At 36.2% G+C, this 24698-nt stretch overlaps 1 protein-coding gene across 1 annotated transcript in view; it reads right to left on the minus strand.

Moving 5' to 3' along the window:
- LMBRD1 (LMBR1 domain containing 1) overlaps positions 1 to 16808 on the minus strand; it is a 65223-nt gene extending 48415 nt beyond the window's left edge. The window contains exons 1-3 of the mRNA XM_015819746.1: positions 16713 to 16808; positions 14888 to 15064; positions 8503 to 8563 (exon numbers count right to left, since the gene is read on the minus strand). Of these exons, the coding sequence (XP_015675232.1) occupies positions 8503 to 8563; positions 14888 to 15064; positions 16713 to 16778 (304 nt within the window). The 5' untranslated portion in view covers positions 16779 to 16808. The remainder of the gene's footprint in view (positions 1 to 8502; positions 8564 to 14887; positions 15065 to 16712) is intronic.
- Between the last annotated feature and the right edge of the window lie 7890 nt (positions 16809 to 24698).

A 24698-nucleotide genomic window follows, 5' to 3' on the forward strand; every position in this document is an offset into this window, starting at 1 on the left:
CTGGTGCCCCCAGAGCTCCTGCTGGGGCCCCTATCAAGTGCTTCCAGTGCTGCCAGCAAGGACATCGAGCGGCTGAATGCCTAGCGCCAGCTCCCCAAGTGAAGAGCGCCCCTACCACCATGACTAAGCTGAAAAAGCCACAGCGGAGAGGTTAAGAGAAGTCGAGCTGGGTACATCAGAGCCAAGCCGTTGAGGTCTTGTCCTCCCCATGGGTGAGAGAGGGAACTCTGATTGAATGCATTCAGCTACCAGCCCCCTATGACAGTGACGACGAAGGCGAGAATGATCCGATGGTAAGTCAAGCCATCCCTCTCTTCGCCATCCCCACTAAACTTATAGTGCCTAAAACAGGGGTCCAAACAGAATTAGACATCCTAATAGATGTCTAATCTACACCTGATGCCTAATCAACCTCCAGACAGTGTTTAAACTGGGAATCCAAGCCAAACGATTGCCCCTGGCCATGAAATTTGAGGTCAATGGGTCATTAATTGGAGGGTCACCTGCAACGCACCTAACTGAACCAGTATGACTAGAAATGGGATAGCATTGGGAAAATATCCGGTTTGTGGCAAAAGTTATGGGAAAGAAATATTAAATTAACTAAAGTAGTAGCATATAAAGAAAACTTATATAAAATGTTTTACAGATGGCATATGACACCAGTGAAATTAGCAAAAATATTTAAAAATACTTCAAACAACTATTTGAAATGCAAACAAAGACCAGGTACTTATTATCATATCTGGTGGACATGCCCTAAAGCAAAACTATTTTGAGTTAAAATACATTTATGGTTGGAGAAAATGACTAAAAAATAAATAGACTTTAAACCAGAATTATTTTTGTTAGGAATAATAGGAGCTAATTATGAGAAAGATTGCAGATATGTAATACTACACGTACTAACGGAGGCAAAAATTGTATTTGCCCAACATTGGAAAAATGAAAATTTACCAGCTGAAGAAATACTAATTAAGAAAATTCTAGAGTGTGTAGAAATGGATAGATTGGTTTTAAAGATAAAAGAGAAAGACGACTCAGTGTACTTTAGAACATGGGATAATTTCTATCAATGGCTAGAAAAAAGAATTAGAGAGAAAGGAATGTGATATGTAATTTTGAATATATATTAGCAAGAAGAAGGCTATTGAGTGATTGTTTATGATAATTAACTATTATTGTTTGAACACATGAACCCAGATATTATGCTGTTTGCTAAATATTGAGAATGTTATCTGGAAAAACCCCAACCCTAACCCTAACCCTAACCCTAACCCAAATGCCAACCCCAACCACAACCCCACCTTATTCCTAACCCTATAAAAACTAATAAAATCTATACAAAAAAACAAAAAAACCATAGACCGACATCACTATTGAATATGGACTATAAAATCTTCACTTCAATAATAGCTGAGAGGCTGAAAAGATTTTTGACTGAATTTATACACTCAGATCAAAATGGATTTTTGCCAAAGAGACAAATAAAAAATAATTTGAGGGTAATACTAGATATATTGGAATATTGTGAACTTCATCCAGGGAAACAACTGGCACTAGTATGTTTAGACGCCCAAAAGGCATTTGATAATGTTTCATGGCAATTTATGATTCAACAGCTAAAAACAATGGACTTTGGTCAAAACTTTATAAATACGATTCAGACAATATATTAGAAACAAACAGCAAAAGTAATTGTAAATGGGGATTACACAGAGAATTTTGATATACAAAAAGGCACAAGACAAGGATGTCCATTATCCCCATTGCTATTTATCTTAACTTTGGAAGTTTTAAATAGAAACATTAGCAAGATCCAGAAATTAAAGGATTGAAAATAAAAGGTGAAACCTACAAACTGCAAGCATTTGCAGATGATTTGGTATTCATTTTAGACAGAGGAACCTTTAGAGACGATTCCTAAACTGTTGGAAAAGATAGAACAATTTGAAGAGATAGCAGGATTAAAGATAAATAGAGAAAAAACTAAAGTGATAGTTAAATTTTTTACAGATAAGCAAAAAAAGCAATTATCAGAAAAAATAGAATTGCAAATAGTCAAAAAGGTCAACTATTTGGGAATATATTTTACAGCAAGATGGTCAACAATAAAAGAAGATAATTACATTAAATTGTTAAAGCAAATAAAGCTTGATTTGGAAAAATGGAAGAATCTTCAACTGTCGATGTTAGGAAGAATTGCTATGGTGAAAATGAATATATTACCAAAAATATTATTTTTATTTCAAACGATACCTATAAAACTGGAGAAAAAATTATTTGAAGATTTAAACTCTAATTCAAAAATTTATCTGGCAAGGAAAGAAAGCTAGAATTAAATTGAAAATGTTACAAGAAGCCAAGGGAAATGGAGGCTTTGGATTGCCAGATTGGGTTTTATATTATCAAGCATCAATGTTAACATGGATAAAAGAATGGATAACTCTTAGAAATAAAAGATTGCTGTATCTGGAGGGACATGACCTGCAACTTGGTTGGCATGCTTTTCTATGATATGGAAAAAATAAAATACATGAATACTTCCAAAACCACTACATTAGAAATGCATTATTAACTTGGGGAAAAATAAAAATTTATTTGAAAATTCCAGGATGGCTTTCAACAATGGAAGCATTCATACATCCAAATCTAGTCAGTCTCGATAAAATATGGACAAAGATATTCTAAATTCTGAAGGGAACTTAAAATCCAGGCAAGAGATGGAAAATCAGGGCATCAATTTAACATGGTGATCACACTCACAAATGCAAGTCAGATATGATAAAGATAATAAACAGTATGGATTTTACAAAGAACAGACTATGTTTGATCAGACATTATTAACTTCTGATGAAAAGTTAATTTAAAAAATGTACAATTTCTTATTAAATTTCAAAATGGAAGATGAACAAGTAAAAGAGACAATGATAGTATGGGCAAAGAATTTTGGATATAATATAGACTTAGAAAAGTGGCAAAGTTTGTGGGAAAGAAACTATAAATTGACAATGTCAGCTCCATACAAAGAAAACTTATATAAAATGTTTTATAGATGGCATTTGCCACCAACAAGATTAGCAAAAATGTTTAAAAACATGTCAGAGAAATGTTGAAAATGTAAACACAAACCAGGTACTTATTATATGTGGTGAACATGTGTTAAAGCAAGGGGATATTGGACAATAATCCACACTTGGTTAGGAAAAAATGTTAGAGAAACACATAGAGCATAAACCTGATTTTGTTTATTAGGTATGCCAGAAAAACTTGATAAGCAAAGTACATATTTGATTCTACATGTGGTAACAGCGGCAAGAATTCTATCTGCACGATATTGGAAGAACGAAGAAACACCACCAGAAGAAGAAATAATCAAAAAATATTAGATGGTACGGAAATGGACAGACTTGCTTTAAGGTTGAAAGAAAAAGAAGAAACAGAATATTTCCAAACTTGGGACATATTTTATCAATAGTTAGAGAAAATATTTAGGGATTAGGAATTTAATTTGTATTAGTGAATAAGATACTCAGACAACACGTTTTTGTTGAATAATTATTATGGAACTCTGTTAGAAAAAATAATAATAAAACTTTTTAAAAAATTAAAATGTTGTTCGCAGGAGAACCAGTCCTCAAATATTCTAATCCTGAGGAGCAGTTCATCATCCAAGCGGATGCCAGCGATGTTGCAGTGGGAGCAGTTCTTCTTCAGAAAAAAACCAAGGAGGTCCTGCAACCATGCACTTACACCTCCAGGAAATTCACCAACACAGAGCGCTGATGGGCTGTATGGGAGAAGGAGTCATTTGCTGTTTGATGGGCATTGCTAACCTGGCGCCATTTCCTAGAGGGAAGTAATATACCATTTGAAGTGTGGACTGACCATAAGAACCTTGAAGCACTTAGAATGCTGCGGAAGTTGTCCCCCAAGCAGGTTCGATGGGTGCAATATTTCAACTGTTTTAACTTCTAAAATACATTCCTGGAGAGAAGAACTTCTTAGCTAACGTCTTGTTTAGAATGCCACAGTACAAGAGCCATTGCAAGGAAATGGTCAATGCTATCATCCCCTCATTCCAAAAAGTCTTGCAAGTCACCACAAGACATCAAGCTCAAAGACAATCCACCAGCCCCGATAGCAGCTTGACCCAGAGACTTAGAACAGAACTGAAATCTGACCCGTTTCAGAGACAACAGGCAATTGTTGACATATAGAGATGAATTAGTATGGAAGGGTTCCAAATTGTACCTTCCTAGAACCCTCAGGATCCAAGCCTTGCAACGAAGCCGTGATGCCAAGCAAGCTGGTCACTTTGGGTTTCTAAAGACTTTACACTTAGTAAGACAGCAGTTCTGGTGGCCAGGAATGAAAAAAGACATTGAAAACTATGTTAAGAGCTGTGCAACTTGTGCTGCCGTGAAAAAAAGACCAGGAAATCACAATGGACTTCATCGGAAATCACAATGGACTTCATTGTAGAGCTCTCTGAAAATACAGAAATACCATAATTTGGATTGCTATTGACCTTTTCTCAAAGCAGGCTCACTGCCCTGGTCTTCCCTCCACCCAGTAACTGGCTAAACTATTTTTAAAACATATCTACTGACTCCACGGAGCATCAAGAAGAATCATATCAGACCGAGGAGTCCAGTTCATTGCAAAATTCTGGAGGGAGTTCGTGAAGCTGATCGGATCCACCCAGGGACTCAGCTCGGATTTTCATCCGAATACGAATGGAGCTGCTAAACAAGCGAACACAATGGTGGAACAATACCTGAGATGCTATGTTAACTGTCAGCAAACTAATTGGGCAGATCTCCTGCCTTTTGCTGAAGTGGCATACAACAATACTGTGGACAGCAGTACTCAACTTACTCCTTTTAAAGTAGGTACAGGCAGGAAATTCATTCCCATGCCTGAGTATCCTGAAGAACTCCCCACCTCACAAACACTCACCGAGTGGGTAAACTCAATGCAGAACGCTTGGGCAAGCGTCAAACGTGATTTAGCCAAAGCCACAAAGATTCAAAAGGTTGAAACAGATAAGAAGTGATCCCCCCAGTAACCATTTCATATAGGAGAGAAAGTCTATCTCTCAACCAAATACCTAAGATTAAAACTACCATGTAAAAAGCTGGGACCTAAATTTATTGGTCCTTTCCCTATCGTAAAAATCATAACCCTGTCACAGTGGAGCTAAAGCTCCTACCACTCTTGGGGAAAAATACATTCAGTTTTTCACTGCAGTTTGCTGAAACCAGTTATAGAATCAACATTAAGAACAGTACCTCGAACCGCCCCAGGTCCCATTATGGTGGAGGATGACACCCATTATGAAATAAGAATTTTTGATTCTAGATGGTATAAAGAGAAATTACAGTACCTAGTTCAATGGAAGGGTTATCCTTTGTCCGAAGCTAGATGGGTGAAAAGTAGAGATGTAAAGGCAGATAGATTAATAAAGAAGTTTCATGATAAACATCCCCCAAAACCTAGGGAACTTCCAGGCAATAGAATAGAGGATTAGCGAAAAATTAATGTGTATCTGTGCTTGTTATTTTTCAGGAACTGCTTTCTCTTTAGGGGAATCCAACTGTCAACTTCTGAAATGAATCTGGCTGAACCCATCTTTGTCGTTCTAAGTTGCCACAGGTTAGGAGGAAGGGGGAGAAAGAAACCGACAGCATTGCTAGACTAAACACAGAGCAGTCCCGTGGGAACCTAGGTCATTCCTACAGGAACTGGAAGGTAGAAAGAAATTTCACGGAGCCCGCCAATCACTTTTATTGGGTAGCGTGGTCAATAGCATAGTAGAGGGGAGGGAATTGTTACATTTAGTTACATTGCATCCTTAGGGGGATTTTTAAGAGTTGGTTTCACTTTTGACCGTGCCAATATTATGTATCCAATAAACATGTTCTTTGAGGAAACTTCAAGCCTCAGAATTCTGATTTACTTGGTTTCATTAGTCGGAGCCTTGACATAAAGATGAAGCAAAAAATATAAAAGCTGATAAATATATCACACAGAGAAAATACTGGGAGTCCTTCAGAATAATCTAAACATTAGAACTTTTTGGAGATAGCAGAAGAATAGGAGGAAACTATTTACAGTAAACTAACTGCAGTAAACTGTAGCAGAAATGGCCTGACACACTGGATTTTCTTAAAACCATAAAAATTAGCCCCAAGTTAATCCAATCTTTAGCTCTAATTAATATTTGGTTGTGTTATTGCCTATTTTGATACCTATTTTTATTAAATCATGGTTCAGTTTAAAATAAAACGAGTAACAGAAATGTACCTCATTAATCTGATTTACTTAGAATAACAACATCAGGAATATTTTGTGTACAGTCAAATCATTACTACCATCTGGAGGCTGGTTTATGTAACAGCATCAAACCTATATCCTATCGAATTTCCATGGTTTTATATATAGTGCACTAAATATAATTCCTCCAAAGCAGAAAATATTTATAACTTCCATGAATGGTTTCAGCCACTTAATATATATTTCTTCTTTCATAATTTCAAACCTGTCATTCAAAATTCCAATGATTCAAATAAATGTGTAATCTATGACAGATAAAGAGCCAGTTTAGTGTAGTAGTGTCAGCACTAAGCTAGAAATCAGGAGAACCTGGGTTCTAATCCTGCTTAAGGCACAAAGCCAACTGGATGGCCTTGGGCCAGTCACAGTCTCTCAGCTTCTAGGAAGAAGGCAAAGGGAAACATTCCTATCAAGAAAACTGCAGGCATATTTCCAGGCAGTCCCTAGGAGTCAAGAATGACTTGAAGGCTTACACTTAAGTAAATATTAGTATGAAAACAAAGCAGGACATTTAGTTTTCAAATACGTTGTTTCTTATTAAATACAAGATTCTATCGTATCTTCCTTAGTTCTTAATGAAGATTTACCAAGAAGTCCCATGTAGGAAAGAACTTGTCACACAAATGCCTTAGAGACTATCATACCTATGCCTTTATATTGTCCCTACTACCAAAGCAGTCAACAAACCTTTATCGTTTACTGTTTTATGGGTCAAAAACAAAAAAAAATCCCTATTGATTTTTTTCAGTCAGACAGGAAATTATTTAAAAAGTATAACGTTGCCAGATTTTGCATTGCAGTGATTAAAATTTTAAACATAATTATCAGTATAGGAGATGGGCAAGCATATTAGAGATTTTTTTAAGACCACTATTACATTAACTAATATTGTTTCAAAGTGAGGCTAAAGCTCTCTGTTTAGACAATCCTGTTTGATCCTATTGCATTTCAATGATATTATTAATACAATTGATGCTAGCTACCATGTTTTGATGCTACAGTATTATGTAATGAAAAATAATCAATATATCAATTAATTTAATAAATCAAATAAACTCAGATTATATATTGCATCCAAATACAAGATATAAGGACAATCACCATTGAGCCGAGTTCCACTCTTGAGGATTATCTACATGCTTTGTGGGGGATTTTTTTTTTTGCAACAATATAGGATTGGATTACCAGTGTATCTTCCACTGGAATGTCTTTCAACTTCCTAGTCTGCAGTCCTGGAATTTTGGAATTTCTTGGTAGTATTTTACCTAAGTACTGATTAAGTCAGACCTTGCTTAGGTTTCTGTAATCAATCTGCTAGCTGAATGTCTTTGGGCCAGTCACCCTCAGCCTAACTCACCTCACAGGATTGTTGTGGGGAAAATAGGAAGGTGTGTAGAATATGTTTGCAAATATGTTTATTTGTAAAAAATAATAAAGGCATGAAATAAATAAACACTCCTGGGTTGGGTCAGATAAAACAATGAATGGCTCTTGTTGTCCTAACATGTTGACATGGGGCCTTGAAGGGGGCATTCCAAGATGGAGGTGATTAATGGATAGGAAGAAGATCCCTCCTCCATCCTATTGTACTCTGGTTTCTAACTTATTTAATCTTTGTTCTTTTTAATATTTAATGTTGTCACATTTTAAATATTTTGTACTTTTGCTTTTATGATGATGTAAGTGGCCCAGAGTCGCTTGACAGTGAGATGGGCAGCATATAAATGTAATGAAAAAAAAATGTGCTTTTACAAGTACACATGATTTGTCATCATGGAAAACTGAACATTTTGTCAAACAGATGTGCCTTCCTATATAAAAGACTTCATAGGCAAGCAAAATTTTTTAAAAAAATTGCTGAAAGATAACAATGTTCGGTATTATCTAAGAACATATGAAACAGTATGTTAACAGGATCAGAAAAAAAGGACAGGGAAGGTGATACAGTGATTATCACAGAATCTTGAGATATCAACCTAAGTGTTAAAACTAACATAAAACTTTTGAAATTGTATAAACCAGATGAAAGAAATGACCATGAGATCAATTAGGAATTATCCAATAGAATCCAATAGAAGTGGGATTCTGGAAATTACTAAGCTTTTCATCCTTACTCTAAGTTTACGAAAAATTTCAGTACAGAGGTGTATTTGCAATACTCACTGTAATACGCATATAATACAGTATCTTCAATTTGTCTTGTAACATTGGCATCAGCCCAGTCCTACAAATGTTCACAGAAGAAAAAAACACTGTTAGAGTACGTAAACCGCAATTTTTATGTCCAGTTAATTTTTTAAAAAGCTCAATCTCTGCAACTGTGCAAACATATAGTCTAGTTATATATATAATTAATCACCTGTACAAATAATATTGAAGCCCTTTTAAAAGTAATATTCAAGAATTTTGTCATGGTTCCGACAGATGAAACTCTTCAAAAGAACTTCGAGGCATTGTTTACCTTAAAAAAAAATTTATTCGAGAAACAAAGTATCGGCACTACATAGTTGAAACCAGAAACTAAATTCCCCTCCCCTGGATACAAAGTAACAAAGTGCAATTCCCTTCTCCAATAAACAGTCATAAATCATATTCCCCAATTAGCTTGAAGCGGGCTTTCTCCCCAGCTCTCCAGCCCACCAAAACACTATCAGCTCTGAGCCCAATGTCCTTGGGTTCCGATAATTAAGTTATTATTGTTATGACTAGCTGAACTCTCATCCTATTTCCCCTCCCAGCAGCAACTAATTCTAAAAGCAATAGAGAAAATGGCTGCATTTCCATCTGTTGTCAAAGCAAGAACATCTGATGTTAGCAGCATTGACATTTTTCATATAAAGAAATCTATAACATGGTAGTAAAAATTGACATTGGATGAGGGTAAACTAATAATCAACAATGATTTTTTCAAAAAATATTAAGATGCATTAAGTTGGAAGCAAAGAACATCCTGAAAATGTTTTAGTCACCTTAGCATTTTCCAATAAATATTTATTCTATTCGACTATTTGTAGCCATTATTTCTGATACTTAGATATATTAATATATCTTAATGAAAAATTACAATGAAATAAATAATAAAAGTAGGTAGGTGATATATTTTAATGTTGTAGAGTACTTTTTTATTTTATTAAATTTAGGGGCTGCCCAATTCCAAACAATTCTGGGCATTTTCCAATTAAAACTAAGGGAGAAAAATCCTTTAAAACAGAGCAAAAAAGAACCATGCACAACTGGAAACTATACAACATAACAAAAAATTTGACAGGGACTCAACACCCACCCTAGGTACCAGGCCCTGGGAGAACTCCTATCTCAAATGGGATAGTGCTACCTTCTCCAAAACTAAAGATAAAAAGCCCCCAGATTTAGGGAGTCAAATACTCTAGTTTCTTGTTAAGACAGAGCCTGAACCTGTTACTCCTCATCCAGATCTGAAAACCCTCCAGACACTCAGTCAGAACATTGACAGCTTCATCAATTAAAACAGATACACAAAAATAAATAAATAGGGTACTTAGAGAGGTGCATAAAATTATAGAATACAAATACCTAAAATAAAAATAATCTAAATTGAATAACAAAATATTTGTGTAATAACCATCAATTTATAGAATTATACTTCTACATACAAAATCTGCCCCTTCCTTATATGTTATTGCTATTAATCACTACAGAATCACACAACATCTTGTATTTTCTTGTATTTTAGAAAGCCTACAGACAGCAGGTTCTACATACAGCCATAAATCGCAAGAGTAGATTACATTTGGGAAAAGTTCAGATGTTATTTTCGTTTACACTGACAATGTTAGGAATACAAATTCTGAGAATGATACTTTCTATTGCAGCAAATAGAAGTCCCAAGTGACTTGAATACATCCACAAGGCTCTGTGAAATCTTCTGTAAAACTGAAAGCATTTTCACTTCTGTGGAGGTTAAAGACCTAGATGAGAATTTCCTGCAATAAAGTATCATTCTGAAGGAAATTCTGTACTGCCTTCACCAAGCATTGGCAGTAGATCTCTAAGTCACTTGTCAACTGTCATAATGCTGATTCTAAATATCAAATATAATTAAATAATGTTTTGAATGATCCTAAATTGTTTTTCATGATCACCTGCAAGACATATGGTAAACATTTTTTTATATCCTCTGTAGCACTTAGTTCTCAGCTAAACTGTACTGGATATGCTTAACATTCAGATACTAAGATATTGGGTACATCTTACAATTGTTAATGCTAACAGTTACTTTCCTAGCATCAATGTCACCAAAAACAATATACTGTACTTAGGTTGCCCTTACTAACAACCAATGTAAATCACATCAACTTGACGAGCAAATAAGAATTCGCATTGCAGAATACAAGCAGCAGCATCTCAATACTTCTTGTTTTCCCAAGCTACGCACACTTAGGAAAAAACTACAAGCTCTTACTTGTATGAAACTCTATATAACATTTCTTTCTTAGTACATTTCTTAATATTATTTTTAATTTTTTTAAAAAAATGTTCAATAAATCTTACCAAAGCATCTAAAGTTATAATGCCATAAACGGGAATTGTTATTGATTTAAAGGATTAATAAAGAAGAATCGATATATTATACATTTGTGGTTTTAAAAATACTTTAATGGCCTGTTTTAGCATAACTGCTTTCTTTTGTAATGTAGTCCATCTCTATGTATTTTATTTTATGTGCTTAATATATTTTTATGCGAAGATGCCCTTTGGTTTCACCAGACTGTCAAAGGAATCTAGGTACCAAAAGATTAAGAATTGCTGCTTTAAAGCACAAAATCTAACTTCAATTATAATAAATTGCACAGTATCAATATTGATACTAAAACTTTGTAGAAGGAGGACATACAAAATCTAGTACGGGAATGATGTGGACTTAGAAGAATATAAAAGAAAGTCATTCAACTATGGGAAAAATAGAATTTAAGGATCTGAAAGAGAAAACCTATCAAGGAAATGGTCAAATAGACTGAACCTGGGTCAAATACAGTTTTGAGAAATAGCGTTCAGTCTGTTCAGGAAGAGACGGCACTTCCTCTGATACTTTCGGGACCTTAGCTTTTGCTTTGTCACTCCAGTCCAAGCAGTTCCAGAAGCTCCAGCCTTTCCAGAACAGAGATAATTTAGCCACAATTATTAACAAACACATAACTTCCTAACTGCATTACTGTAATGTATTATGCACGAAACTGCCTTTTAAGACCATCTAAAACAGTGTTTCTCAACCTTGACAATTTTAAGGCATGTGGACTTCAACTCCCAGAATTCCACAGCCAGCAATGCTGGCTGTGGAATTCTGGGAGTTGAAGTCCTCATGCCTTAAAATTGTCAAGGTTGAGAAACACTGATCTAAAATTTTCATTTGGTAGAGAAGGTGAAGGCTATTTCACTAAAGACTACTGGCCAATCAAATTCTTCTTCCACACTTCTCCCAAATCTCCTCCAGACATAACATGAACACTCATAAGGAGATTTGGGGGTGTTTGAGAATTAATAAAGCAAAGGACGCTTTATGCACATGCTGCATAATTCTTGCTGTTATACATACACAGCTGCCAGAATTGGAACCATCTACTTTCATACTCCCTTTCCTGAATTCCAGGGTATCTGTTAAGATATTTAAATTTAGTAGCGGGAGCCGTGGGGTTGTTCAGTGAGGCAGAACACATAGTTATAGCTGATTGAAGAGCGCTGGCTCCTGCATGAGGCAATCTGCACTATGATTGGTTGCTGTGGGTGTGGAGGGGGAGTTTCCTTTTTTCCTGGATTTTTCTTCGGTGTCCTGTGCGCTCTGTGATTTACCTGACGATGTTCCTGTTTGCCTATCTTGTTTGGTGTATGTAAAATATATTTATTTATATAAAACTACAAGTTCATGTCAGAGTCTCTGACTTCATTTGGACACCTGCTGCACGATTCCCTGACAGTATCTGTATCTATTCCCCAGGTGAAAAGAGTACCGAGAGAGAAATAATTACAGGCTACCACCTGTTCATTAAAGACCCCACTCCAGAATCCAACTGGAGCAGTTCAGCAAATCCCTTTCCTCAGATTTTAATTGAAGAATCCAATTTCCCCCTTACAGTAATGCTTAAAAATTTTGTACTCTATTTTTTGATGTTACACAAATATGAACTAAAATTGATCTGCTCTCCATATCAATCAATCTGTTATTCTCCAGATCAGTTGTTCTCCAGATCAATCAATCAACCAATCAATCAATCTATCTCCTAAGACTTGATACAGAAAATCCAATTAAACAAATGAGTAAAAAACATTATAAGATGCTAAGAACTGCATTTCAAAATCAGCATTTAGTAATCAGTGAACTGTCTGAGCAAGCAGAGGATTCGGACAGACACAGAACTGCACATAATCCAGCATATAACACCAACAGGGATAAACAACAATTCAAACCTCATTTGACTAAACCAGGGGTAGGCAACCTTAAGCTCTTTTATGACTCATGGACTTCAACTCCCAGAATTCCTGAAAGTCCATGAGTCATAAAAATGCCAAGGTTGCCTACCCCTGGACTAAACCTTTTTTCCTGCCAACTTAATTTTACTGGCTCCTGTTCCTTAGAGTTTTCTAGGTCAAAATCCTCATAACCAGTTAGTCCAGTATATTGTTTTACAGCTAGTTATTTATCTCAGGAGCTCTCAGCCTAAACTCACAACAACAACAACAAAATCCAACTTCCTTCCCCGTGAAACCCACCTCTTTCCTCTCATTGGGGGGGGGGGCAGTATTGCATTTTGAAAGCATAAGCATTTTGAAAGCTTTAATAAATTAATGGAGGGAAATTGTGTTTGTTAAAATAGAATGTCCATTATATCCGAATATGCATGCCTATTTTACACATCCTTAATCATTTGAACAGGATGTTATGCATATGCAGAAACATGCAAAACATGTATAGTCTGTTGCATCTGAAGTCCAGTAATTTGAGTCTGTTAAGTCAAAGATCTACTGTTCTTAAAATTCCCTAACTAGCCACTAGGCCACTCAAAATTTAGAGTCCTCAGTTAAGAGCTATTCACCCAGGTACTCAAGTTTAAGACTTCCCATTAATCTACTGAAGTGTACAGTATATCAGCTGTTGAAATATTTGTGTCCCTTTCTACCTGTACATGAAGTAGATGAAAAAATGAGAGTACACCTTGTAGATGGAGGCTCATAATGACAACAGATATGATGTATAGAATAAGGAATTAGAAATCTTGGAAAAATCAATGGGCCCAAATTTTAAGAATCTTTAAGTCATTGGGGATGAAGTTAATTCATCAGAAAAACTTTGTTCAATAATTATTATAATTTCCAAAGAATGTTTAAAAGAGAATTGTGTGTGTGTATATGTGTTGTCCCTGTAAGAAATCAGAAGATTCCTTAACTCAGATGAATTGGTTGTATTCTTTTATGGATTCTTTTTGGTGTCACTGTGCATTATAATGTAAGGTGGTTCTACATTCTTGTCCCAAAGGTTCTTTTTCAAGAGGCAACTGGACTTTCATGTTTTTCTTTGAAGACGTTAGCTTCTCATCCAAGAAGCTTCTTTAGCTCTGACTGGATGATGGGGAATGGAAGGATTTATATTCCTTACAGATAGTTGATCATTTAGAATTTAGAATGACCAGCTGTCTACAAGGAATATAAATCTTTCCATTCCCCATCATCCAGTCAGAGCTGAAGCAGCTTCTTGGATGAGAAGCAAAATGTCTTCAAAGAAAAACAAAGTCCAGTTGCCTTCTGAATAAGCATCTTTGAGACAACCATGACCTGTATGACTGAGAATCTCCATAGACATTGTTCTACGTTCTTGTTTTATTCCTGTGATCACATGCAGAACCAATATTTTTCAAAACGTTATTCTAGCAAACCAGCTTTTCATCTAGTATCAGATACCTTCCACTGGATTTAACACTATCTCTCTTTTCTGCTACCAGTATTAATCATTTCATTTAAAAATCAGTATTACAATCTTAATGGCAGGAATAAAACAAAAAGATGGAACCAGCATGCTTGAAAATATTTTTCTAGAAAACCAGGTTATATCCAACATTATGCATCTGGTATCAGGCAATTCCTATTCTGATTAGTCTTCTTTTAATATAAACTATACCAAATTAATTTATATCCCTCAAGCAAATGAAATCCAGCTTTGCCAGAATGAAACCAGGCTTTCTAAGTGTTTGTTCAGTAGACGTACTAACTTTATTCATCCAGCTTCTAGACTGCCTTTTAATTTTGGCAAACATTCAGATCAAAAGCTTTTACAAAAAACACATTTAATATACAACAAATGTTTCAGTATTTTTTTTAAAAAAGAAACAAGCAGCAATCTAATTATCAAAATATAAACATTCAATATGATGCCTAATTAAATCAGTTTTATTACAGTTTGCTTTCTAATGTTTAAAACAATTCAAATACTTCTTTCTTTCCAAAACAAAACAAAAACAAAAAAGCCAGAAGAACAGGATTTGTTATAAAAATTATAGAAAGTGGGGGAATGAATAAATACCTTAAAGGTTCCATTCTGGTTCTTCACATAAGAAACTAGAAAAATGTCCACAGGAAGGAGAGCTGATGTAATAAGTGCAATAGCCAAAGCAAAAATAGATGTTATGGTAGAAATTACTTCGCTTTCCTGCCTACTCTGGTACTTGCGGACATAAACCCAGCAAAACACCAAAATGACCTAAAAAAAAATAAGACAAGTTATTATAACAAAATAATAATTTCAGCATTAATTGTATTCTTTATATACACACTGAAATAAAACTGCTATCTTTCAAATTATGCTTATTTGGAGAAATTTATTCTCTAATACTTGTTAGAAAAATTACATAAATATTATCGAAGCGTAATTTCAAGCTATCAGTTGCCACATCTCTGAAGCAGACTGCATCCTCATCTCTCACTGCACTTGACTTTTCTTTAGTCAATTATAATTATTTTAACCTATTGACTGTTTTGCATGTAGCACCGTATTTTCTTATATGGATATGTCTGATTATAAAAACAATGACCCAATGTTATAGCATCTACTCTTGTAGTAGAAAGGAACTCTTGACTAATCTTAAAAAGTTGAGGCCTGAACAGTATTTGAAGGGAAGACACTCAAAAGGCCAGGGCTGTAGATTAGACTAGGAAGATTAAAAAACTAAAAGAGAAAGGCAGCAATGGTCAATTCTGTAATTTTATACTAAAAGTGCACAGATATGCCAGTGAAGCTAGCAGAAGACAAATTCCATTTGAAGTAAATGTTACCTTTTTCAGTTAACTGTGGGTAAGAATGTCATCAAATACAAATAAAATAAAAAAAAATTCAATTTTATTGTTAATTAGCACATCAGAGGGAACTCTTTCACTAAACTGTTTGCTGCAGCGCATGAGTTCACTAAATAAGCCGTTTCGTACAACATATTAAAACATTACGTAGTTTTGGGTTTTGGCCTAACCCTAATGTATGTATGAAAACCCCTAATTCTATTTAACAAACCATGGTTATGTCCAGATTTTCCCAGGCATGTATGGTCCTCTACTGTCTGGCCAGGAAACCTGTCCCAAAATGCTCATGATGGAAGCAATGGAATTACAGGTATTAATCAGGAGAAACAGAAGCAGCACTTCCTAGCTGCGTTTTCTATAAAAATATCCTGCCTGTATCTGCTACTGACCCGAAGTTAGTCCTTTTTGTAAAAAAAAAAAAAAAAAAAAAAAGAGGGAGAGAGATTTATTAATGCTGGCTTAGTTTTACAAATTTGGGATATTACAAAACCATATGATTTCATACCTCAAACACTGGCGTAGTGGCACTGATTTGCAATTTCACCCAGGGCACACTGCTTTAAAAGCAGTAGAGGCTTTTTTTTTTTTTAAGACTGCTCCAGGCTTGGCCAGATCTGGCGGGCACAACCAAAATAACCCTAACTAATTTAATGAGTTGCTCAGTGCTAAGGGAGCATGACTAAGTTTGTGTACTTTATATTACGTTTTTCTAAGTTTCAAAAAAGCCAAAACGATTCGGCTTCAGCGTTGCGCAGCCTACGACAGAGGCGGCGAGTCTCCTGACAGTTACACCGGTTGAACTGCTGCCCCAATACACGCACTTTTCCAATATCACCTTGACTACTACTAGCTAAGTTTACTTGAGGAGTAAGCCCGACTGGGCAAAGCCCAGCTCGCCGCGGGCCGGTGCCGAGCCATGAACTCAATCGCCTCCCCAGAAACTATTTCGCCCCATAGTCGCTGAGAGCGGGGAGAAGCTTCGTCAGCGGCGAGGAAAGAAGCGGGACAGGGAGGAAAAGGAATGGAAGGCCAAATCCCTTGTTTATTCCACCTACCAGTAAAGCAAGGCCGAAGAGACACCATCCCGTCACCAGGTCCGCCTCGGCGGTGAAGGCCACCATCTTTACTTCCGGCAACAGCACTAGCGCGAAGAGCAGCAACGACGGAGAGGTCGCCGAGAGGGGAGGAGCTAATTGGGGGAGGGGGGGAGGCCGTTGCCGTAGGAACCTCCAAGCCACGCTTTCGCCGGAACGCCCCGACGTCATTTGGATTGTTTCAATTGGCTGATGTCATAAAGCAGCAACCAATGAGGGAAAGCAAGCTCAGCGAGGTTCTTATAAGACGCTTTCCGGGGGAGAAAAATGTGCCGTTCAGTTTTAGGGAGGGAGGTGCGTGGTGTTTGTTGAAAAGAGTTCTTGATTTAAGGTCGGAGTATAGGTATTCCTCCACTTGCGACCACAATTGAGCCCAACATTTCTGTTGCTAAGTGAAACGTTTGTTAAGTGAGTTTTGCCCCAGTTTATGACCTTTCTTGGCCACTGTTGTTAAGTGAATCCCTGCAGTGGTTCAATTAGTAGCATGGTTGTTAAATCAGGCATCCCCAACACCTCTAGTTCGTGGACCAGTACTGTGGCATGTCAGCAACTGGGCCACACAAAGAAGCAAAGCCCCATCTGCAGAATGTAGGCAGCACACAAAATCACACCCCCTCTGGTCCACAGAAAAACCTCTCCACGTAACAGGTCCCTGGTGCCCAAAAGGTTGTGGACCTTTGATGTATTGTGGAACAGCCACTCTGGTTTCCAAACTATGATTTATGAGTTAGCACAGTATGTGACAAACTTGTAGCACAGTATGTGACAAACTTGCTGCTTACTGTATGTTATGCTGTGTGAATTCAATGATTTGTCTAGGCCATAGGTGTCAAACTCGCAACGTCACGTGACATGTCATGATGTATCATGACTTTTTTCCATTGCCGGCAATGGGATGGGCACGGTTTCCCCAAGACACATCTGGCCTGCAAGCTGGCAGTTTGACACCCCTGGTCTATGCATATGCTTTATGTGATTATTGTGAGAATTAGAGGAATGGATAGGGTTGTCTATAGCAGGGTGCAAGCACTTTGCTGGATCGATGGATCAGATAAGATAGACAGATTTCTGAATTCAAAAAGATGTCATCTACCCAGGAAAATCAAATATAAGAAAGACAAAGCTGAGGCAAAGTAGTAAACCAGTAGGAAACTGCTAGGAAAGGTTGGCAGAAAGAGGGAGAAATAGAATCGAAACTATTATTGACATGCAAAAGTTAGTAGGAAGCAGAGTGGTTTGGGGACAAACAAAGCCATACCACACCAAGCCAAGCCAGGGTCTTGAGAAAACCACAAAGTTCTAATTTTTTCCACTTCTTGTTACTACTGCTATTTATAATCTTTTAAAATTCTGCCTCATCCATACTCCTATATTAATAGTTTTCAAGAGATTCAAATATTGATTGTTAACTATTTTCCATGAGGGGAAAAAAATGGCAGTTGGCAGGCCTCACAAAATCTCAGCTTTCCAGACACAAAATCTTCATTTTGGCAGAAGCATATTTTGCAGAAGTCTGGCTGACACAACCTTTCTGGATTAGTTTCTCTACTGCAGACAAGGGTAAAGCTATATACAAATGACCTTGTTTAGCAACTACGATTAGGACTGGCAATCAGTTGTTAAACAAAGCACTCACTAAACGGAACTGTCACAGGGCTTATGATCTTAGTTTAGCTTTCCTTTGTTTTGCAGACCTGTGAAGGTTGGAAATGTAAGGATTGGTCACAAGGCTATGTTTTCATCAGCGTCATAACCATGAATGATTGCTAAACCAGTCAGTCACTAAACGAGGGATATCTGTACACATATGCAAACAGAATTTCTGCGTACTGCAGTTTACAGAAATTAAAGAGACTAAATAGATGGACAGATTTTCTAGGATTTCAAAATCAATGAATATTTGTTTGTTTTTTTCATTTTCACATGAGATTGGGAAGCACATTCAAAACAGACATAACCTTAATCCTGTCTGACCTGACAACAGGTTTATGCCAATTTTATCCCTTACAGATATGAGCATTTTCAGAAAAATGGATGGGAGTAGTCTTTTCCTGGGAGAGATATCAAAGAAGGCTTTGATCCAAAGCAAAGGTCCACTCCAATGGAATTTTGCAGTCTAAGGTTTCAAAAAAAATATCAATATGGTGGTTGCAAAAGCTTTCTTCCCTTTTTGTTATCATGCAATTTATGGCAGGGTGACTTTGGACATGGTCATGACAGGATCACTTTCTCAGCCCAACACATCTGACAGGCGTGTTGTTATGGGGAAAATAGAAGGCAGGAGTACTAGGTATGTTTGCCACCTTGAATTGACCAAAATATATTTTAAAAGTCAAGATAAATTTTTTATTATGATTATCTTACTGACTTTGTATGCATCAGTAAGCCTTCATATTATACCAGCTTAATTTATCTCAATAGCCTTCCTGATATACTTCTCTGGTAGGTTTTGCCTGATGTTAACCATTATTCAATTTCATCTCCTTACAGTATATTGTTAAAAAGTCCCAAACAAAGAGTACAGGGATCTTTGAAGTTGAGATATTACAATTCACTAAAATAAATTAAAAAGTAAGCTAGAATAGAAATACATTAGTACAATCCTGTATTTGAAGAGAAACCAGATCTTCTTATTTTGAAAAAAATATAAGTATAAATTATATATCAAACAGCATTTTGTCCAATCAAAACTAGCCAATTTGAAAGAGACAATAATTTAAGCTGATGAATAATTTCTCAGCTAATTTCTTAGCTGTCAACATCTTCTAATCCATGGGGGAAGGGAGTGTAAGGGAAAAATAACATTAGAACATTAGTCACATTAGAAAGAAGCTTAAGCAGAAAGGATAATAGTGATAAAGGAGAAAATTTGTAGCTTGGGGTTGAAATGAAGGGTCCTTGGTGCTCTCTGAGCTTGGTTGTTTTCTTGCAGATGTTACCAGACTAGGTAACATCGTCAGTGCTAGTAAGGAGTGGGGTTTATATTCTAGTGGCTTGCCCTGTCAGTGTTGGTGGGAGTAGTCTTGGAGGTCCATAGTCAACCTATAGGGACTAAGATGTTCCTTTCTGAAAGTTGCTTTTTCTTCTTAGGTGTTTTGTTTCTGCAAAAGGGAGCAATTAGTGATGTAAACAAATGGGTTGATTGTCATGGGAGCAGATATATGGTGGGTGGGACAGCATCCATACATTGCAGCAGTTGTCTCCATCTGTCATAGCCAAAAACAGTAGGAAAGGGTGAGGATAGCCCTTTCCTCTCCTCCACTATTTTGGGCTATCCACCTGATGAATTAAAATAGGGATAATGTCACTCTGAACCTTCTCCAGTGCTAAAAAGAAACACAGGATAGTGGAACAATATTCACTAATTATTGTCTTCTGGGTCCTTAACCAGGACTAATGGCCAGTGCAGTTTAGCATACCAGGAGACTAGAACACACATTATTTGTTTGTTTAAAATTTAAGAGACAAGTGATTTTAAAAATTAATTAGGAAGAGCGATTTGAGGGCTCCAACCAGCCACATGATTGCATACTTCTCTGTGTGCCCCAAGCAAGGGCGCAGAGCCATTTTTCCCAGGCTTTCTGGAAGGCTGTCCTATAAATATGTTTCAATTGAAATGTAAGGTACCAGTCCCTTACTTGAACTTGAGATACCATATCAATCTAATCAGATAACCCAAGCGGAGACTTTTTATCAAGCAGCACTTTATGTGATCAAATTAAGCAGCTGGGTGGCCAACAATCTGGAACGCTGGCAGAGTTACGCCCAGAAGTGCCACGCATTAGAAAGTTGGTAGCATTGCTTTATAAACTTTGTTAGCCAATGAAAATCAGACAACAGAGCCATTACATCATAAGAAAGACATCAATCATTCCTATACACTCTCTTATTCCCTCCTTCAGTATATCACATCCATGTACACGTTTCCCAAGCTTGCATGAAATTTCTCTAGTGCAAAAGCTGATTAGAAAAAGCAAGAAAACAACAGTTAGACTAAACAATTTCCCTTTGTTCCAGAACCCTTCAGAAGATATTAACACCATTCACCAAGAAAGGGCCTGAAAGAAGATGTACAGATAGTTTTAAAATATTCAAGTTCAAAAGTTATTCTAAAAATTGTTCTAAACCAATTTTTGCTGGCTTGTAGATTTCTTTGATTCCTATTTTATTTCATTATTATTATTTATATCATGTTACCCATCATGTTACCGCTTTGAATCCTAAACTGATCCTAGAGTTACACATGCAAGTTGACAACTAAATAAATAAATAAAACAGAGGATTTCTTACCTCCAACAGGAGTTTCCCTGCATAGTATAGGAACATCTCCATTATTAATTCAATGTTCTAAGCTAAGCTAAATTAAACTAAACTAAACTAAACTAAACTAATATATTAAATATGATAAATAAAAAATAGTGTGTAAACTAAACTAGGTAAACAAGTGTGATATTAAATAAGATAAATAAACAAATACTGTAAACTAAACCTAAGCTATGAAAATGCAGTTAAATAAAAACAAAAGCAGATCTAAGCTACCAGTCCTCGATGAGCAAGGAGCAGTACTCTCAGTACACAAAGAGAGACAAAACTCTGAGTGAATAGTTTTCATTCAGCACACCAAAATGTTTTATTTACTTCTCTTTTATGAGCTGATCTACCTGTTAGCACTATTATGAAGCATGACCCCCAAAGGAAAAGCAAAGCAAATTGATTGGCTGAATGAATGTTACTCAGAGTTTTATCTATTTTCCAGTATTGGAAAAAATATAAGTACAAAATCCTGTTGGTGCGTTTGGTGGAATCAGAGGATGTGATAATAAGAAAAATACCATAGAAAAATTAGTGCCACTGAAGAAAGCAGGGGGATCTCTGGAGAAATATTCACAGTTTAAACTGAAAAAATTGGAAAGATTCTTGCTCCTCTTTCACCACACTGTACTTGCCTATTTCTCTTGAAAAAAAATCTCAAGACAAACACAATCTTTGAACTTAATTCAGCAACAGCCCTTTATTTTCTGCATGAGCTGTTGGTATACATACTGCAATATGTTGCATGACCATTATTATTGTGTTTTCGTACTATTTTTCTGTCCGCAGCACAGCCTTTTTGATGATCAGCATAAATGACAGAAAATCTATTACATTTAGGGAGCATGTGTGTACTGAGCATTTAAACAGAAGCATTCATATGATCAGCTGTGTTATGATGATGTCATTATTTAATTCATACAACACATTGAACCTTAATTACAGAGGGTGGGTTTATACAACAATCTAGACCTGTGTTTATTAGCTAGTTTGCGGGACAGAATGTAATGCCTAGTAGCCATTGTGGCAAGACCTCACAATAAAAATGCTGCCCACCCCACACCAAATTAGGGAAGTCTAGATGACCAAAGATAGCCTGAACTGTTGTTGTTTTTTTTTAATTATTATTAACTGTATGCAAAAAACAAAGAAAAATACACAAAATTGTAAAAGGGAGAAAAAAGGTAAAAGAGAAGAAACAAACATACAAGATCTATATTTATTTATAATAAATTGATGCCCTAATTCATTGCAGACAAAGCTGACCTATAATAAACAATTTTTTGGAGTCATAAGTTTGTCTTTCTGGTACTGAACAGTTACTCGTTTGATTCTAAGTCCATTTTCTTTCTCCAAAAGTAAAAAAATAAAGTGTTCATTTCACTGCATCTCCAATAACAAATAAAACCATTTCAAAACTTTATTGGATATTGACAAGGCTGTAATTTTAAAAAATTCAAACTGTTGAATTTTTTAAAATAAATCTATTATTGGTTAAGACATGTAAGCAAAGCAAAAACAAAAAATAATTATATGTACATATCTAAAGAATTTCTTAAAAAAATTAAAAAGCAAAACAAAAGGGAATTTTAAAATAAATAAAAAGAGCATTCTGGAATGAACTTTCCCTTTCTCCCCCACCCCCCACCCCACCTTTTTCCCCTCAGCTATTAATTGTTACCTAATCCTACTTTGGACATTATTAACTTATTTCTGTTTGTATCATTTGAATTGTTATTATTACTAGTGAAACAAGTTCCACTGCACGCTTTTCCATTCAGACAGAATCAGAAATTGAAATCTGAGGATAAAAACATTTTCCCCCAAGTGAATTCCAAACTTCTACCATTACAGCATGACATAGTAGCAGCTTTCTTCTCTCAAACCCACTTCCACACCAATTCAGGGCTACAAAAAGATGCAACAATGCCAAATATAATACAGCAATTAAGTTTGCATAACGTAAGTGTGACTTACTGGGTTTGGTTTGGTTTTTTTTAGTTCATAACAGTCATCTCCCATAATTCTCTGGTTTTCAGAGTACAAGGCATCAGTCTTGCTTTTCCTCAAATTTTGGGATGCAATCCATAAGAAAGATGGTAGCTGATTGTTTCCGGGTCCTCTCTTGTTTTGAAAGGAAAAGCGGTGCCTCTGCTGTCTTCTGCCTTTAACTGGTTTATTTTAGGTCTGCATTAAAAGGCATTGTCCATTGATTTGAGAAGAGCCTCTCTATAATACAATGGGAAGACTGGATTGGCATTGATAGTCTACCTTGTTTTGTGGTTCAGTCAAGTAAAAAGGGGTGGAGGACAAAGAAGTAAGCCCAGAACTGCAGCACATCTTCCACATTTATGTTTGAAGAAAAAGGCTGGAGGAGAAATCAAGATCAATTTTTTTTTCTTGTGGCATCTTCACCCACAACTCATCATTATCATATATTTTTTTATTATTGATTTTCATACTTTGGAAAGGGGGCAAGCTACAACTAAGTAAAATCGGGAATTCTGGATCTCAGGACTCAAAAGATCAAATGATATATTAGATGGCCTCTGTGTTCCAGCCTTGCTTAAAATCAGTATATGGTTGTTATAGAACTCTTGAGAAGAAAGAATACCAGATGTTCACTTGTGTTCTCAAGGAATGGATTTCTGACAACGTTTACTGTCTATTTGAGATTTTATTGCCAGAGACGATTTATAGTGAGCCTTTCCATATTTATACTTCTATACTATTGATCACTGCCATGTTCAGATGTATACTTTCTTTTGTATCAGCTTGATATGTTTTTGCATGTATTTCACTCACACGCACACTATCATTAATTTTGTTTCCTTTTTAATTCTATCAGATGCCCTCTCCTATATTTGTGTAGAACAGTGAGCAGCTGTTTTCTGCTAATGTTTTCCAAAGCTTTTTATGGTTTCATATGCCCCTATCATATTTCTAGTTAGCCATTTTTTTTGAGCTGAAGAGCTGTCGCATTTTTAACATTTTATGTAAAAATACTTCCATGGTACTTTATACCCTTTCAGGTTTTGTCTCTACCTTTACCAGTCTCTTCAGTCCTTCTACAGTGCAGCAGTTAGAATGATTTAGTGGACAAAAAACATAACTGCTGTAGACTGCTTACTGTGAGGGAACACACCCTCAGTTTAGGTTTTGTACCTGGACAAAGATAGTCTGAAGATAGGAGGGTGTTAAGTTGCTTTATTGTCGTGCTCAGGTGATTTCTTGATGAGGTTCCTCTCTAATGAGATTGTGAATCAGTTAATATTATCTGCCTTGGAGACTTTTCAAATCTGCTGATATCCAGCAATTTTTGTGGAAATTCTTGGTGGTTCCTTTGTGGAGATCCTGTAGTGACATTGGTTGGAGAGATGAGATGAACTTATTGAAAAGATCACTTCTTAGTAATCTCTCTCCAACCTGACACCTTAGTACACAGTAGAATTATTTGCTTCTCCCCTTCTAAACTGTACACCCCAATTCAGTTCAGGTTTGTGCAAGCTAGATTCTGCATTCAATCCACACCTGACCTCAAGCATCAACTCCATCATTCAGTCAAAACTGGTATGATTGTGCCCAGGGGGTCCACAGGCTTACCAGTTTGAAAAAATGGGGTACTCTTAGTAGTTG

The sequence above is a fragment of the Protobothrops mucrosquamatus genome, unplaced genomic scaffold (assembly GCF_001527695.2).
Source record: "Protobothrops mucrosquamatus isolate PMUCROS unplaced genomic scaffold, P.Mucros_1.0 scaffold973, whole genome shotgun sequence".
In the NCBI taxonomy this organism is placed as follows: domain Eukaryota; kingdom Metazoa; phylum Chordata; class Lepidosauria; order Squamata; family Viperidae; genus Protobothrops; species Protobothrops mucrosquamatus.